This window comes from Molothrus aeneus, chromosome 4 (assembly GCF_037042795.1).
Source record: "Molothrus aeneus isolate 106 chromosome 4, BPBGC_Maene_1.0, whole genome shotgun sequence".
In the NCBI taxonomy this organism is placed as follows: domain Eukaryota; kingdom Metazoa; phylum Chordata; class Aves; order Passeriformes; family Icteridae; genus Molothrus; species Molothrus aeneus.
The window spans coordinates 16,754,584-16,773,373 of record NC_089649.1 but is presented as its reverse complement, the minus strand read 5'-3'; the positions used below and the strand labels follow the sequence as shown (position 1 = coordinate 16,773,373).

The window sequence follows — 18,790 nt, the reverse complement described above, 5'->3', positions numbered from 1 at the left end:
TGCTGGATTTGATTACTTGATATGAATATATATTGCTTCCCCATATTACTGAGATTATCACAATTGATGGGACTTGGCCTAGATGTTGGTGGATGTCCTGTGATTCTTTTACAACCTTCCAGTTTGCAGCCACAATATGCCAGGTTTAAATCTTGTGAAATTTTACATACAAATAGTTCTTTCTACTTTATCTCCAGCTGCCATTTGATTCCTGTTTAAATTGGGACTTGCATTTCTAATATTTTTTTAATTCCATTTGGGTCTACTTTTTAAATTAGGAATTTAAGCATTTGTTTCCATTTTGTTTTATTGTAGGCATGTGAATACCTCTCAAAGTATAGGAGCAGGTGGGAGGTGGTGAGAACAGCAGCAGGGCTAGTTTGGATATTCATTTCAAGCGCATTTAAACACTGGTTTAAATACAGGTCAAAGAGCTGCTGCAGTTTTTCCTCATGGAGAGCCTTGTTTGAGCCCTGGGTCAGTGCATTTGACACAGGTGGTTGTGCTGTGGGGTGAGAGGAGTGGCCCTGCCTGCTTGAGCAGGGATGAAGGAAGCAGTATTGCAGCAGGGCAGCTGGCTCCTTTATCTCTCTGAATAAAAAGTTACATGGGACTTCACTGAGGCCTAACATTGGCCTCCTGAACTTTCACAAAAGGCTTTTTATATACAGTGTCAGGCTGAGGCACTGTCCATTGGGTATGAGGGACTTACCTGTTGATTAGGGGATGCAGGGATGGTAAACCATCATGAAGGTATTTTCTCAAAAGAAAGTGACTGTGATGCCTTTTCCAGATAAAGGAGCTCAACAGGGTGGGTGTAGGTGCGTAGGCTCTTGGGCCAGCAGAGCAATAGCCCAGACCCCTCAGACTGGAGGTTTGCATCTCTTAGGCTTGAGGCAAACACAGTCTCCCATGATCCAGGAGCCACTTATGTGAAGGATAAGGCAGCTTGGGTAGAAAACAACACTCCTAGGCTAAAATATTTATTCTGACTGGGCCAAATTGCCCAGATATTCCCTGGGTACCAATATCATACAGCACTAAGGGTGAGGAAAGAATTGAAAGATGAGCAGACAGGTTTACTGTGGGAGGCTCTATTTGAGAACTGCAGCTGCTGTTGGTTTTCTGGTCTGTTTTAACTGCTCTCATGGTTTTTTCTCTGTTCTCAGTAATTATACTAATAGTATTGATTTAATCCTTTCAGTCTTCAAAGAGCTGTTTGAATAATAATTAGATAATCCCCCTGACCCCTGGAGAGACAGATAACCATTATTAAAAGTAAAAAAAGTCCTAAAAAGTCCTTGTACAGAAAAGGAAGATTTGATAGGAGCACTGCGGGTAAAGAGAAGTTCATGCCTGAAATTTGGGCATGTCTTTAGTCCACATTCTGTTTTAAAGAATTCCATAAGGAAAGCATTTAAAGGAAAGCATTTAAAGCATTCCATAAGGAAGGAAGAGTGGAGTTAAGAAGAGGATGGCAAAGCAGCAGGCTAGGTAGAGGCAAACCTCAGTGGATCCATCCAGCAGTTCCCTTGGAGCTGTGCTACTGTACAGCTCAGAGGATTTTCAGGATTTTCTTTATCTTGCCTTCATGGCTGGTTTCCTCTTCCTGATTTTAGTGCCTCCTTGTTTTGTTTTGCCTGAAAGTATGTCATATGTTTGCTGCTGAGTCCTGTATGTTTTTGTGGCTTCTGGCATACAGATGTCTTGATCGTAATGAAGATTTGGGATCCAGTTGTGGCTTTGCTGTTTCACAGACAGGTTTTCTCCCTGTAATGCTACAGAAGTCTTTGGCTTCCCAGAGTATTTTATTCTATCAACAATGTTCTGTTCTCCCAGTTCTCCACCCCTTGGGTGATTTCACTCAATTTTGAAAAGATAAAGTGTCAAAGGTGGGGTAAAGAAATACTGGATGCTTATGCTCTCACATAAAGCTCCAGTCACTGGTGAGTGATGTGAGTGATGCTGTTTGCCTCAGTAGCTTCTTGTTTTATAACTACTTTATGTTGTAACACAATTATCTCAGCATCAGGCCAGTTCTTTATTCTGACACTTCTTAAACATCTCTAGTGATGTGGTGTCAGCTCGCACCAGAGGAGATGTGATCAAGGAGATCTGCGCAGCTGAGTGCGAATCTGTTTTCTGCCTGAAGGAATTAGGAGTTACATACACGTGGGATCACTTACAGGGCACTGAAGGGAACCTTGTATGAATTCAATAAACATTTTAGAACATGAACTCAAGTCTGTTTTGTCCTGGGTACACCTTTCTGTGCCATGGAAAGGTGGCATTCATTCCCATTGCACAGCTGGAGGAACTCAGCTCTGTAGTGATTCCTTTGATATATCTCATGTACAGAGGAATATGAGTATTGATCTAGGCCATTAAAACATACCATACTTCTATTATTTTATAAGCATTAACTGACCACAAGGACAACATCATAAATTGTAAAATGTATTCCAGTTCCTAAAACTCACCAGTCTCTTGTTCTGCCCAGGGTGACTATTAACAGTCACAGTAATTCCTGTGGACAGCTGAGGAGCAGGGTATGACCAGTAATGCATGCATAATATCAAGTATATCTTCTCAATAGACCCTCACAGCAAATTCAGGGAGAAACCAAATTCCCCCAATTTTCTTCCCTTCCTTTTTAACTCTCCACCATTAAGCTCTGTCTTGAGCATGGTGTGTCATAGCTATTGACATTTCAGTCATTGATTATTATAGCAATGTAATGCATACAGCCAGGGAGGGTATCTGCAGCATGAGTGTAATTACCTGCTGGCTTTCCAGAAATCATTGGCAATATGACTAATGTTAAAAGCTTTTTTCTTTCTCCTTTTCCTTTTCCTTCTTTTTGAAAAAAAGCTTCCTTTCTTCTTTTTTGTTTTAATATAAACTATTATAAAGCCTCTGTGGAATATGAGACTCTGGTAATGACTCAGTGGGCAGTGAGACAGCAATCTCAGACCCTGTAATGTGATGCAGAAAAGGTCATAAACTTGCTTTCATAACAGGATTATTCATATATTCATTCATTAAAAATTAAACACATGTGGGAGCACATGGTGCATTGAAGTTGGCAAGTATTGGTGAATACTTTCTTGTAGTTTCTTTACTCCTGATCAGTTGGTGTGAGTTGAAATTACTCCAAATTAAGTCTTGTCTTATTTAGTGCCATTTACACTTGAAGTTAATTAGTTGTTCCTACTGAAGACAAGTGCCATAAGTAGCTAAATAGTGCTTCAGAATCATAGCTTTGTCTTTATGAACTGATGGTTGTTTTGTTTTCATTTTTAAGTCTTTACAATGAGCTTATATTTAACCAAAAACCATTAAGTTCTATATAATGTATCTAATTTTAGCTGAAAGTTGCTAGTTTTTTCATTGTACTGTTAAAGGTTTTTGTTGTTGTTTTGTGTGTTTGGCTGGGTGTTTTGTGGTTTTTTGGAGTCATGCAGAAGAATCTATGTGCTCCAAAGTCTTGTGACATAGCTGCCTATCCCAGCCTGACGCCATTGCTGGAGGTGTTTGCCATTGATGTGCCATGCTAGAGTGCAGCTGGGACAGGACTGGCTCGGCAGAGCTGGATGTGGTGCTGTAGAACTAAATTAAAACAAAAACAGCTGTAATGGGGTGCACAGGGAGGCTGTCTAGTCCAGCCTATGGCTCCCTGGGCCAGGATCAGATGACTGGGAAATCCAGAAATAGCTGAGCATGGAGTGGCAGACTGTGACTCAGGGGTGTCTTGAGTCAGGGGTGATATTTTTGAGGTTAATAGCCTTCAGCGATTTCTTCTTATGTGAATTTGCCTAATCATATTAGTGCTTATGTTGACTTCTGGTTTCCACAGCAACATGAGATTCACTGTGATGAAACAGTACATGAAGAATTATTTCCTATTGTTAATTCTAACTGTGATAACATAGCTTGGTGCCTTTTTTATTTTTAATCTGAAAAAAAAAAGGAAGGGTGTTTTCCATTTCATTTTTCAGTATGCCACTCATTTTATGTATCTCCAGCATATTTCTGCTCAGACAGTTCTTTTCTAGGCTAAAAAAAAAGTTCTTTGTGCTTTGGACCCATCTTACTGCCCTCTGCTGTAGCTTTTCTAGTGGTAGAATGTTAAGACCAGAACAAGAACTACATGGGATGCTGACAAAGTGGATGAATTTACACAGTGATGTAGCTACTCTTTCCACTTCTATGACTTTCCTAATACTTGTCAACTTAGGACTTTTTTTCTCCCTTCCCATAACAATAAGTGTCTCCTATTCCCACATTGTTTAGAACATTATTGACCTGATTTTGTTGGTTTTATTTTTAGTATAGGAATATGCAAGTGACATGATAAACTTTGAATTAATGGCACCAATTACTGTAAAATTTTCCAGATGTAACCAAGTCATATTTGGGGCCATAACCTTCACAGGCATTGGACAGAATTTAAAGCTTTTTTACAGTTCAGTGTTACAACATTTCTGGTTTTGACAAGCTGGGTAACAAATCAGGTTGGTTTTATAATCCAAATGAAGCTAGAGCTGCATTATACTTGGACATCAGCAGCCAGACAAAAATTCTATGTCTACTTTTCTTTAATTGCAGGTATTTATGAGCCGCCATTTCTTGTATTATTTTGGTGAACCTACTCTGGATGTGAAGATTGCCTTTTGTCAGGTGTGTGTTCCTTACAGGTAAAACAAGGTACAGTATATACTTGTACTTCATTTTTGCAATACATGCTATAATAAGAGAAAAATAGAAGTGAGTTTCAGCAGCTTACTGCAAGTAACTGGTTATAAAAATGAGAATAAATACAAAAAAAAAATTAGAGAAATGCATCACAAAGAGTAAGTTTTCTGTTTACCCTCAAGTTTATTTTGTAATTTGGTCTTAATGATTTTTGATTTTCTTTTGATAAACTCTCAGTTAATATTCTGAGGTTTTTTAGTGGAAAATAATGGTACAGTATTCAAACAGAAAAACTGCAAATTAAAACTATTTTATCTTAGTCTCTGTTCTTCTGAGACAGAGCCTTTTACATTGTAGCTGTGACTAATTTTCTGTTTACCTATACTGGAAGTGAAGGAAGTGTAATTAAAATTGTGGTCTTTGTCTTGTCTCCCATTGAACACCATGTGCTATTGAGGTCTTGGAGCCATAAGGCTGCACTAAAGCCAATTCTGTATTTCTACATCACCCTTGAAATGGTTTGGTCACAATGTATGGAAGCCCACAACGCTGAAACGAAATCTCTGATGAAAAAAAAAATCTTTTTGATTTATCCAGTTTTTTATTTTCTTGGTTAATTTAGTTAACATATTTAGTCACAAAGCTGTGTGCATAACTTTCCTTTGTGAATGAAAGGCGACTTTTTCTGCTCACTTCTGAACAGTGTTTTGTGCTTAAATTCTGTCTCTTCTTAGTTATAAGGTTTTTTTGTGAGATGGGACATCCGTAATCTAACTAACTTGAGAGATATTAGGGACATTCTTCACTTTTTGAAGTGGAGAACAATGCTGCATTCTTAGAATGAATTCTTAGATGAATTTATGATAAACACTATTTTTTTTCTTTTATGTTACATGTGGAGTCCAAGTGAAAGCACAATTGTAAAAAAGAAAAGGGCTATTACTTGTGTGAAAGCCTTTAACATGAGACAGAGGTGTTAGAAAGTTTGCTTTATGTTTTTTAACTCAGGGACACTAAATATTAATTCTGCTGAGAAGGTTCAATCTGGACTTAGGAATCATCAGCTCTGGGATGGGTCTTGGCTATTCAGTTTGATAATCTGCTTAACTGACTTTTCTATTTAATTTTATTCATGTGGGTGTGCTTAACTGGTTAAATTATTCCACTGGCAACTTTGTCAAATTTAGTATTTTTGTAATGTTTTGACAGAGTTTGCTTCCAAAATAAAAATTGCAGAAATTGCAATTTTTTTTCTCAGATTGTATGAGAAAAGTGTTATTAATTAAAAAATACTTTCATTGTACAGAACAGAGGTTTTTTGCATAGCTCTCCTCTCCTTTTTACTTAGACCATTTTGGATGCATTTTTATCACTGAGTGAGATTAATTCCTGTTTGATGGCTGCAGCAGGTACCCAAAATGGCATCATCCACTAAATACATCCAAAGAGATACTATCCTGGCATTGTAGGGAACAGAATTTCATCCTTCCAGCTCTTACCACACAAACACCTTTTCAAGGTCTTCAGACCTTCAGATCGATTCTCTTGAGGATAAAAACTGGTTTAAGCTTTGTGTTAATTTATTCTCTCCATAAAGATAGGCTCTGATCCAAATAAGAGCTGTAACTATGTGCAAGAACAGTCTCTAAATTAAGTGTCTTCTTGCATTAAGACCTGTCTTGGGTGCTGTTCATTTGTATTATTTAGAGTGGGATGGGGGTTATATCTCTGTCCTTGGTCCGAGCATCCAGATCTTTATTTAGAGACTAGGAATAGTGTCCAGGTGGTAACATTGTTTATTCCATTCTTATTCCTGCTTCCATTTGAAATTTATGCCTCACTGCAGACTTTCTCCAAAGTGTTTGTGCTGAAGTGCCTTCCTGAAAGCTCCAATATTGAAGAGAACCCTGATTATTTTTAGTACTGGGGGGTGTATTTTTCTTTTAATATGTATTTGTGACCTAAAAGGCATAGCTTTATGTGCTCTGAAGGAAAGTGACATATTCATAATTACAGGCTCTTTTTGACATAGAGCTCATGTCACTGAGCATACTAGTTTTGTACAATGAAATGCTAATTTAGCAAGAATAGAATTTTAAGGATTTCCAGCTTAAGGAAAAAAGAACGGCCCTTCCTGAGAAACACTCTGTGGCATAAGAACCTCAGTACCATAAGTGAATAAATATGTACCTTCCCACCCTTTCACCCTGTTTGCAGTGTGAAAACACCCAGGTCTGGAATTACTGGACATGGGTAGCCAATTCATGTTCTGAAACAGCCACCTTTTTTAAGGCTGAGGAAGAGAACATCTGCTTTTCTATCATAATAGAAAAGTACGACTAGAAGGCCTATAGAATTTCGATAGACTTCTGTAAGGCTGGTATCACCAAGAAGCTTTTATCTGTAGGACCCTACAGATTTTTATTGTGGCACAAAGTAATGCAGAGTGGTGTGTCATGAGTAGAATAGGACATTAAATTTTAATACTAATATACTAACAATATCTAATAATTCTAAAAGAATACTGACTTCTTCATCCATATTTTTCTCCATTTAGTCTTTCAGTATCTTTTTTTTTAAATCAATATCAAGACATGTGTAGCCTGTCAGAATTTACATGTTCCCTAATCTGTATGTATATGGGATGCCTTTATTTAGAATACAATTCTAAATGTAGTGTATCCTGTGATTGTACCTTCTATCCAAGGGGAGATTAGCTGGTATTCAAAAGTTATCAATAATTGATATATTCTATTTTTATTAATAAAATGATACTTCATAGGGTTAAGAGCTGTCTATTTCTAGCTAAAGCTGTGATTACTTAGGTCCACAGAGTCTTTATTTGTAAAAGGGAGAATCCTTTCATTAGCTGTTGTCTTCACATCATATACTGTAATTATTTAGTTCTATTGAGAAATCTACTTTCTCTCCTGTATCTTTGGCTATATTTTGATTTGGATCACTGATTTAGTTCCTCTCCATAAAGAAACCTCAGTCTCAATGAACCTTTTCTTTCAGTGTTTCTCGATCAGTCCTTCCAACCTCCTTTGGTGTGATGTCCAGGGCTGGATGTCACCTGTATGTCAGCATTGAGCTCTTCAGGCATCAGGGGGATGAGGATTCATTTGAAGTAGTGCTTTCTTGTGCAGATACTCACAGATTGCTCATTTGTAGGAATCTGGCTTGGAATGAGGGCCACGCCTCTGGGACACAGTGACTTCTGAGCAGTACATGATACCACAGTTAGAAATGACCTATGAAAACTTCGTGCCTGTAGGAAGGAAGGAATTAAAAGTACCAAGAGCTCAGTGAACATGTGGAGGACAAGAGAAGAATAAGAAATAGTGCTTTGCCTCATGTTTTGACTAGATACAATTAAAAAGGAAAAGGCAGACTTGCTGCTTTGTGTGCAGTCAGAGCTAGGTAAGAACTAGGTAAACTGATAGGTTTTTGGTATCTCAGTTAGAAGAGGTTAAACAAGGACAGAGTGTTTAAACAAATAAATAAAAAGCAACAACTATTAGATAAACCCTCAACCAAAAATAAAAACCAACCAAAAGAAACCAAACCAAACCCAACCAGAACTTAGAAACATTGTACTACATTTAATGAAATGCTTTAATACGGTGTGTTGAAATAGATTGAATAAAGCAAATGTAAAAAGATCAATCACTGATGAGTCAAGGCTGAGTTGTTTGCAAGGGCCTATTGTCTGCTTGAAAGGCTAAGTACAGAAAGCCCCCTGTCTGGGGGCAAGGCAGCTAGAGAGAGATTAAAAGAAGGCCAGAAATTAGCTGTAAAATCCCACTCAAAACACACTACAATCAGGAAGACTGGGTGACTAATACAAGCCTCACAGGAAGAGAATGAGGTGGAAGAATGGAGAACTGGGGTATGATGTGGCTGGTAAGACCAAAATCTGTGATATTACATCCAACCATACACATGCAAGATGAAACCCTGTGTAGGAGATTGGATCATTGTTTATGGACTTTTGAGTTCAGGGAGAGCCAGAAGAAGTGAGAAGTCTGGCTTTATGGAGAGAAAAAAATATAGATAAAGTTTCTGACATAAATGTGTCATATGTAGAATACACAATTTAAAACAATATAGTAGATCTTTCTATGCAAAGACACTGTATTTCCCAAGTGACAGCTTCTGTGGCCATTCAAATTTACACAGCAAAACCTGTGACCATGAAATTTGAAGCAGAGGGCTCAGCAAATTCACGTTCATGCCAGAATTCTGGCACTTGAGACTGCTGTGAGAATTAGAGCTGTGCAAGTTGGAGGACAGCCATTAAATTCATAGTGCTGCTGGCTGAGCAGATGCACCCAGGTGAACAGGGCTTGCCTCTGTGCACGTTTGCAGAGCTGGCCAGAAGCCTGATGGTTTTACCAGACTCATGAATGTTGGTCTGCACAACCTCAGCATTTGATTTTCAAGGTTAAATTGTAGCTTTAAGACATCCTTTTATTTTCTGACGGATCCAAAGGCATCCACCTCTGGAATGTGCTGTGGTCCATACCAGATTCTTTGTCTGAGGCTGGGTGCAGGTGTGGGGGCTGCTGGGGAGCCATCATGGTGTCTGGCTCAGAGCATCCTCTCTGCTTCATCCTGCCAATCTCTGGGCTCTGTGCCAGCTGGGAGTCAGCCTCTCAGCCTTCCATCTGATTCTTTCACCCACCTGCATTTACACACACCTGGAGGGCTTTAATTGATTTCAGTAGCCTTGCATCCTGGCAGGTGCTCCTGCCAGGATTTCTGTGGGCAGACAGGGAAGGATACAAACACTGAGGTAAAGTTTCCCCTCTGCTGATGCTGCCAGCAGAATCTGTGATGGTGCTCACTGTCCTGGAGATGCAAGGGAGAGCAATTTGCTTTAAATTGCTGCTAGCATGGTTTGTATTTATAAAAGCTGAAATGTATGAGATGCTGAGCTCCAAGACATTGCCATATTTTAGGCTCATCAATAATAGAGGGAATGGTGTTCAGAAACAAAGGTCTGTCAGTAAAATATGATAAGTATAGTTATTTTGTAGGATAGAAATGGACAAATAAAATGGGATATCAAGAAGCAATTCAACTTACAATATAGAAAATAACATAATTTTATTTCTGTTGGGCTTTTTAACTCTCTTGCTGTCTGCACTCTGAAAGAAAGGAAAAGAATACAGTTTGTAGCTTTGTGTGAGGCAGTAAGTTATTTGAGTTTCACTGAATTTTTAAATACTTGTCCTTTGAAAGCAAAATACATGCTCTCTAAGCAATTAGCAGTGGTGAGAGTATCTTTTTCCTTCATCTCAGATGCTTGAGTCTTGACAGTTTATTTTCTTTTCTCTTTCTCACTTGTCAGGTTACTAAGCAAACATCATTGCAAATATGGCTACGTGCTCAAGTGAGCTAACAAGGATAGTTAGGTTTTCAGGGCTGAGAAACTTTCACTTCTCTTACTCTTAAATTTCTCAGTATGGAGGAAAGAGAATGGCATTGGGGAATGTGTGTGTGTGTGCACTAGAAGTTTTCAATTAGGTACTGAAAGGAGAAAGTAATGGTTCATGTATTCTTGTACGTATAAAATGAAATCTGAGTTCCTCTCAGTATTGAAGTAATGTAATTTCATTGTCCAAATGTTTATGGAAACTGAGAACAAATGGCATTTCCATGCATAGTTTGTCTCTGAGGAATAATCTTTCATCTTACACAGAGGTCTGAGAAACATAGATGTGTTTTGTTCAAAGTTTCACAGCTTCAATGTTTACTGTTGTTCTGGGGCCTCAGTATTGTAGCTTGCCCAAGTTCATTTGAAGTTCACCTGAAAATATATTAACTCACTGGAATTCACTTTACTATATGAGAGCTATACATTTTTACTGTGGTATCCTGATTGCAATGTGTATCTATAAACTTCCTTCCCCCATCTATTTCTTAATGAAGTGCTAATTCCTGATTTCTTATGATGTTAGCATCAATCACATTTGAAAGGAGTTTATGGTTAGGTGCATCTACAGAAGGGTGTATACTGGAAATTCCTAGCCCTGGGTTCCTTTCTGATGCCACATAATCAAATCTTTAACTTAAGCTGTCTGTACAGGACTTGTAAGCACTGTGCAGTAAAACCTGAATCTGAAATAGCTTAGTGGTGTACAGAGGGGCATCTGGGGGAATATCAATATCTGTAACAACACCCAGGCTTCTGGAAGGGGTTTAAATGAGCACTGAGGATGTAACAGGAGAAGAATAAAATGTGGTGTGTAAGCTTCTTTAAGATGAGCTATGTGAATTTGAAGATTGGAAGAAAAATTTTTTCATCAGGGTTTGAAACTAAAACTAACATGGACATGCTCTGTAAAGAGTATGAATTTCCTTGGTAAAGGGAAAAGATTTTTTATCTTAATTTTGGAGTGAAACAAAACTGCCATTTCCTTGTCATTTAATAGGAAGTGGCTGTTGAATCAACCATTGAGAGTTCTTGATTATGTGTCAGCTTGGCTTGGGGATCTGATCAAATGTGATTAATTCAATAATGCTATTAATTCATTGACTTAGGGATTTGGTTTAAGTCAGCATCATGACAAGGATAGTTATATCATTCATCTGTTGTTGTGAAAGTAAGCAATGCATTGGGTATTAGTAACCTTACTTTGCTTTTGTTTTGCTTGTTTAGGCTTTGGTAAAAATTGGAAAATATAGAGTAGAGGGTTTTTTTTGTAGTTTTTTAGCAGCGTGGGTTTAGAGCAAGGAGGAAACTTAGACCTTGGCCTGTCCACAAAGCTGAGATTTTTGTCACTCAGAGGAGGCATTCTGCTTGAAGTAAACTTCAAACTAAATCAGCCTGCCTTGAATTTTTTCCAAGTAATGCTTGGTGCTTGTTTTCTATCAAAGACATTATGGGGCACAAATTTTTAAGTAGGGAAAAAGATAATAATCTAAAAAGAAAAAATGACTCCATGAAAAATAAAACAGTCTTTACCTTTCCCTCTGTCACACAGTTAGGAGCAGATTCAGGTCATGATCAGGACATTTACGTTTTCTTATCAGTTGTGGTCTTCTGGGTCCACAACTTTAATTGCTGTTGACTGAAGCAATTGGATATGTTAATTACCCATGTAACTGAGGTACTACAGAGTGGTTCTTCTCAGCTGTTTTAATTGATTTTTAAGACATTTCTGGATTTAAAAGAACCAGCTGCTGGAACAGCAGCAGTTCAGAAACCCCACTGTACAGAGCTTGAGTTTCCTGAGGCTAGTAGTTCACACGGTCAGGCTAACTTAAGAGCAAGTAATTTTTATTCTAGACATAGAGTGATAAAATATGTGCTCCCATATAGCTCCATGCCACACAAGGAGCTGTCAGGTAGCTTGGGAGTGAGGACACAAACAAGTTGTGGCAGGCCTGGCTCATCCAAGCCTTAACACAGTCATCCAATTTGTTTAAAAAATTCACTCTGTCTGTACTTCCAGAGGAGCTGGATATGAGTCAGGCTCACTCAGGAATGCAATTTTTATGCTGACACTTTATATATAAACATTGGTTTCAGAGTAATGGGTGTTAATGCTGAATATGTCCTGCATTGTTCTGATAATGACATCAGGAAAAACACGCTCCAAATGTGCTTGTCTAGCCGGAGGGAGTTGTGAAATTCCTGTCAATCAGGAGCATGTTATTAAAAAACCCAAAAAAACTCCCAATTTCAGGTCTGGTATGAATACCTGAGCTGAATAGCCAAATTTATGCATCTCTCTTCACAGAATGGAAGACATTTTAAGACTAAGGCTACACAGAGTGAATCAGATGCAGCCTGTCTTCCAATGAGAAAAATTCAAACCACTTTTGGAATCATTTCACTCTCTGGAAGCTTCAATTTAGCGCTGTGTCAGTGTCCATAAATCTCTCACTTTTTGTGTTAGGGCAAGGCCTCTCCTGCTCTCCCCCTCACAGTGTTTGATGAACGAGTTAATGTAAAGTTACCACTTGGTTTTCTGAAATGAGACTTTGTGTTTGAATGAAGGCCCTTTGGCACTGGACAGCATTATCCTAAACACCTCGTTTAGAGACTTTAAAACATTTTAATAAATGTTTCAAAGTCTCTAAATGAAGTCTTTAGGATGATGCTGTCCAGTGCCAAAGGGTCTTCCAGTCAGATAATGGACAGAAAAAGAATAATAATTTTTCAAAGGCAAACCTTAAAATCCAAGTTCTTTGCAAGGTTAGTAATCTGTTATTAATGGCCAGATTTTTGGAACACTGGAAAGATGTCCTCTTTAATTGAATGAGTAATGTAATCAAAGTTAACTTTACTTTTTTCCCAGCTCCATCAAAATTCAACATAGTAGTCCATAAGCACATAATGCATTTGATCATTCAGATTTTTTTTGGGGAAAGAAATTTATAATAGAGCAAATAAGAAAATTTATAATCTGTGTTTGGGAGCACTGAAAAAAAAGGCATAGACAGAGGCATAGCTGTTTTTTGGGTTTGCTTTATGGAAGGTATTTGGGCATGCCTTTACTTCCATAACTTAACTCTCAACTCTTTTAGGGCAGCTCTGTTGTAATATGTTGAGCTTTTGTATCCTGTGCTCAGAATCATGTACTATAGAATCCTTAATTACAAGCACTTAATTCTGATTTTTATCTCAAATTACTATAAATTTGCTCTGTAGTACATGGGGAACTGAGCTCAGCAGTAGTCATAAAGGGGTTATAATGTAACTTGCTGCATGGTAATTTTACAAATTTGAGGGAGGGTTTTTTAAGTCTTGTAAAAATTATTAGTTTTTAATTTTATAGTTTTGGGGAGGAGCACTGCTGTGCAGTGCTAGCTACAGTGCTTGGTTTTGTGTCATAAAAATTGGTTTTTACTGCATTTGTTGGGTCATGAGAGCAACTCTCCCTCCTATCCTTAGAAACCCAGAACTCTTGAAGACCTCTGGAGCTTCTGAATGAATCTCCATGATATTGAGCCATGTTGGGTCACAGCTTGTCTCATTAACTGCTCTGTTACTTTTGCAACCCCTGTTGAAAGGTTCTCAAGGTCATTATCACATGCTCAGGGAAAGTTTTAGCACTCATGGGAATACATTTTCTTGCTCTGTCTGATCCATAATGAAGGGCCTGATTCCTGTGTCTCCTGTCCCACTTCCACACTGATGAAAGTCATCTTATTTTAAATTAATTATAAAACACACAAGGGCAGAATCAGCACGAGCGCATAATCCAGTAGTCATGAGGCAGGAGTGATGGCAGGCAGAGACCATAGTTGGCAGTGGCTATGTCACAAACATCAGCTGTAGAATTCACTGGTTTTCTTTAATCAGTGCCTTTTTTTGGTGACTTCCTGCATGAAAGAAGATTTTATAAAGTCTTTATGAAAATGAGCCGAAAATTACAATAATTTATATTGAAAAATTAGGCTGACAGTGCTTTATCAGTATTCTAATGCTTTACCAGCCTTGGTTTCTCTGTTTTTACCAACCCCTCTCCCCTTCCCTTCTTCTGTACGACAGGGATTTGGGAAACAAGTGGATGTGTCATATATTGCCAAACATTACAACATGAGCAAAAGCAAAGTTGACAACCAGTTCTACAGCGTGGAAGTAGGTGATTCGACTTTCACAGTCCTCAAACGCTACCAGAACTTGAAACCTATTGGCTCTGGGGCTCAGGGAATAGTTTGGTGAGTATCAGCACTTTCTCTTATGATGCTTGGAAACAGAATTGGCATTTTGCATCTCCTCACAGTTTGCCAGCCGCAGCTGTTGTCTAAAATTGCAAAAATAGCAGTCAGGCAACAGACATCCTGAGGCAGAAGGAACCCAGTGGTTTGCTAATAAATTCCCCGGCTGGTGAGAGTGATAGCACTGGGTTTGTTTCTCCACATAGCAAAATGGAACTAGCAAGAAAGCAGGAGAGAGATCTTGTCATAATTGACAACTGAGGCACTATTTCCAGAGGCAGTGCAAATAATATCCCAAGAAAACCCCCTAATTTTAGTCTTTGCACAGTAAAAGTCACTGAGAGCAATACAGAAACTTGTCACATCCCATAGCATTCTCAAATGTTCAGGGTGGAAGCCTTTCAAATCAAGACAACTGCTAATACTTCCTTTATTTCTTAAAAGTGATGTTGCAGTGATGTGAATAATATGAACAGAAGACAAATTCAGTGGCTCTCCTAAACAATGCAATTTGAATTTATCACGTTCAAAAGTTGTGGAATCCTGGGTGGCTTTTGCCTCTGCATTTTTAGACATGGCTTTTAAATTTCTGTGGCTTGTATTTAAATGTCTCTGTGCAGGAATTTGTTACCTGTTTAATTATGAGGCATTTGGGTAGCTATAACAATCTTTTATCTATAACTTGATCGGAGGTGAAGTCTTAAGTCCATTTGTCACCTCTGTCACTGGCTGGTTCTTTTTCAGAATTTGATGTAATGTGTGTTGCTTTACAGGTGGAGAGAGTGGTAAAGAAAGAGGTTTCTTTAATCCAGTGGCAAATGGTTTTTTCCAAGGATTGTTGGCATTGGCACCGTAATTGCCAGTGTAACAGCACTGACAGCACGTCTCATGTCTCAGTCCATGACTTAGAGTGTTTAGTACACTTTGAGACCATGCAAGTCCAAAGATTGACCTAAATGACTGTGCACTATATTCCTTATCTTAAACACAAAACAACTCAAGGTTGCTCTTAAATCAGCCTTGGGAAAGAGGCATATTTTGGGTTCAGTACTACTGAAATTAATTTTGCACTGTTTTTTCAATTTCATATAAAGCAAAGATGTTTTTTCTTCCTCCTTTCTATCCTCTATTTGTTTCAGAGGAAAATCAGTTTTTGTTGAACCTCTCTGCAACAGAATTGCTGTAATGATCAATTTTGAGCAGCAAAAAATAGAGAAATTAAGCTAAATAAAATCAAAAGCATCCTGTGAATGTTACTTTCATACTAAGAGTTGACAGCAAAATTTAAGAATTTCTTAAGAAAGAAAATCAAATCAGAAAACAAGAAAGTTCAAGTGAAAGTTAACACAAATCCCCTGAAATTGTGAGTAGCATGGAGAGGCCATAAAAGGCCTTTTTAATGATACAGATATAGAAGTATTACATGATAGATGGGAAACATAATGAGCTTTTTTTTTTCTTAGTTTGTGTTACATGGTAAACTGCCTGTTGTAAGGCAGAATTTACCAGAAATACAATAAACCTTCCATCAGCAAATCGTGAAGAATCAATGGTGAAGTGATTAATTAATAAAAAAACAATGGGAGATATTTGTAGTTTAGCTAAGAGAATACAATACATGATGAGAAACATCCACAGCTGTGTAAGTTTCTCCTTAGCTAATATTAATAATAAGCTTACACAGTAAACTTTATTAGAATAAGTTTCTACTGTAGTAGCTTACTCTATTTAGAAGTATTTTGATGGAAATAGGGTTACATCTAGAATAAGCTGATTAAGGTAAAAAAAAATAATGAAAACCTGCCTATTTAAGCACCACAGCATGCTCTGGTGGAGGTGATCTGCCCTGCTGGTCTTGTTCCTTTGCGAAGAATGGCCACAAGGAGTGCCTCTGTGAAAATAGTGGGGAAAACGTAGGTCACAGCTTCTTTCAGATCCAGTGGCTCTGTTTATACTCAGTGGCTTGTTCAAGAAGTGTCACAGATCTGGGATTCAGTTCTGTCCCTTGCTGCCAGAATTAGGAGAAGTGTAGAAGCCTAATGGGTGATTTCTGATTGTTCCCTCTGCCAAGGGCAGGCACAGAGGGGTTTAGGCTCAGTCTTCTCAGACCATGGACGCTTTCTGGATTTTCCTTCAGGATAACTATAGGAAAGGACATACCTCTTATTGAGTGGAATAGTTGGCTGCCCAGCTACTGGAGACCGCTTTGGTGCATAGTGACACTGGTTTTTTGGAGTGATGGAGCATGGCTGCTGAATGCTAACTCCTTTCAGGAGGAGAGGCCTGATGTTTTTCAGGCTCTGGAAGGTGTTGCAGGGTTCCTAGGCAAAGCCACAGAATACTGAAACCTTTCCCACATGGTTCTATGAACAGGTTTCAGGATAAGCAGGAAAATGTCAGTGGAAAACAATTTATGTAGTGGAACAGAAGCAGGCACAGGAAGCAGGAAATGTGGTTATGAAAAAAGGAGGGACTTGATTTCACTGGACAGTGCTGAAAATTACATCAAAGAAAAAAAATATTTTCTTCATATGGAAGCATTAAGATATTAAATTTTCATGAGATGATAATTTCGTGAATTATGTGAAAAAGACAAAACCATATGGTGTGATTGTTATAATTGTGCCCATGTGTAATAATTATAAATCCAGTGAGGAAATGGTATTTATACAGACATAGTATATGTAGGATCTTTGGAAATTAATCTTTGGTCTCTTTTAATGGGTTTTGTGTTAATTATGTTCACAAAATTATTTTAGCAGCCAAAAGAAGGAAAGAAAATAAGCTGCTTGGAATCTCTTGAGCAGGGAATCTCTTCTTTATCCTGCAAACACTACTCTTTATGAAAGTGTAGGCTGTTTCCCCACTGTACATCACACTGACATCTGTGAGAAAGCCTATAAAGGGTGTGTTTGCATATCATTATCATGATAATGATATTATTATTATATTACAGGCATGACGACGATGGGGCATGGCTGAAACACAGCTTGGAGTTTATTTGACCAAACTGTAGTTGTAAAAACTGCACAGGCCTGTGACCACACTAGTTAATCTTTGAGTCTGTCACAGAAACAGGAAACAGTTTTCTGAGTTTAATTAGACATGTGCCATTAAACTGCTGAGAGAAGAAGTAGCTGATACCCCTCTGCAATGTTAGAAGGGAGTTGACACCTACACATTTTGCAAGGGGCTGAGAAAGAGAGGCAGGTCACTTTCAGCTTGGGTTTGCGCATGGTGGATGATGGTGGATAGGGAGGAATTCTCATGTTCCATAAAATCAACAGAAATATGCTGATCTTGGAGTGGGTGTTTCTTTATGTTTTAGATGAGTGCTTTTTGCCTGGAAGGAAGGTAATTGATCTGTAGGTTGTCTGCTGTGGTTTGCAAGCCATCATTTTTATGTTGCCTGTGATATTTTTGATACTGTCTGTGATGTCTAGAAAAATGGTGTTGTACAGAAATATTTCAAAAGCAATTTGAAGGGCCTCTGACAGCTTTTGAATTTACGATTGAAGCAAGGGTGAAGTCCAGGTTTCTGAGGCAGATAGGGAAGACATCACTTACAGGCTTGAGGTCACAAGTAATTAAAATCTTAGCAGTATCTTATAGAAGACATTTGGCCTGGTTTATGACCATGTGGTGGCTATGCCTCTGTGTATTATCAGGAGAAAGCTACAGCTCTGAAAACTAAGTTGTCTGAGTGAACATCAAATAAATGAGTCTGATTATGCCTTTCAGCTGAAATCTTTTATCTTGGTCTTTTCTGAAAAGCAAGCACAAGCTTTCATGCTGCATGGTGTTGAGATGTGGTCTAATGATGTGTCAGCTGGACTGGAGAGGTTGGCTGGGTAGGGCTTTATACTGTCTTGTTGATGCAGGAAGTTTCTGTGTGATTAATGTTGGAGTGGAGGATATGGGAGCAGGAATTACGCTTTTATGAGAGCTTTTCAGTGAATGCATTATAAATTTAGAAAGACACCTCATCTGCAGATATAAAGACTGTAAATATATTCCTGAAGTAGTAAATTGGGAAATGTGCAGCAGATATCTTTCTTTGAATTAGGGGGTTTGATAATACTTTTGAGCCTGAACCTAAAGGAGATAACCATCTTTTAGTGTTTTACCTTTTACCTGTCATAGGTAGAGCCAGCAAGACACTGAATAGCTTGCTATGTTGCCTAATATTACCATAGGTTCTCCTCTGCTGATTTACTTGTAATTTGGTGGTTGAATCTTATGGAGTACAGGGTTCTTTCAGATCAGCCAGTGGTGCTTGTTGTAGCCTATAAATCTGCTCATTCTTTCCCTAAAGTAATCGCAGCACCACAGAATCATTTAGGTTGGAAAAGACCCTGAAGATCACTGAGTCCAACCATTCCCCCAGCACTGTCCATCTCTAAACCATGTCCCCAGG

At 38.4% G+C, this 18,790-nt stretch overlaps 1 protein-coding gene across 6 annotated transcripts in view; it reads left to right on the top strand.

Annotated features, from left to right (window-relative positions):
- The window catches only part of MAPK10 (mitogen-activated protein kinase 10), a 147,290-nt gene that overhangs the window by 62,478 nt on the left and 66,022 nt on the right, over positions 1-18,790 (top strand). For 4 of the 6 annotated variants that reach the window (XM_066547998.1, XM_066548000.1, XM_066547997.1 and 1 more), the window contains 2 exons: positions 4,609-4,680; positions 14,204-14,373. In XM_066547998.1, the coding sequence (XP_066404095.1) occupies positions 4,609-4,680; positions 14,204-14,373 (242 nt within the window). Of the gene's footprint in view, positions 1-4,608; positions 4,708-14,203; positions 14,374-18,790 lie in introns of those variants that run through there. The other 2 variants (XM_066548001.1, XM_066548002.1) reach the window with 2 other exon arrangements.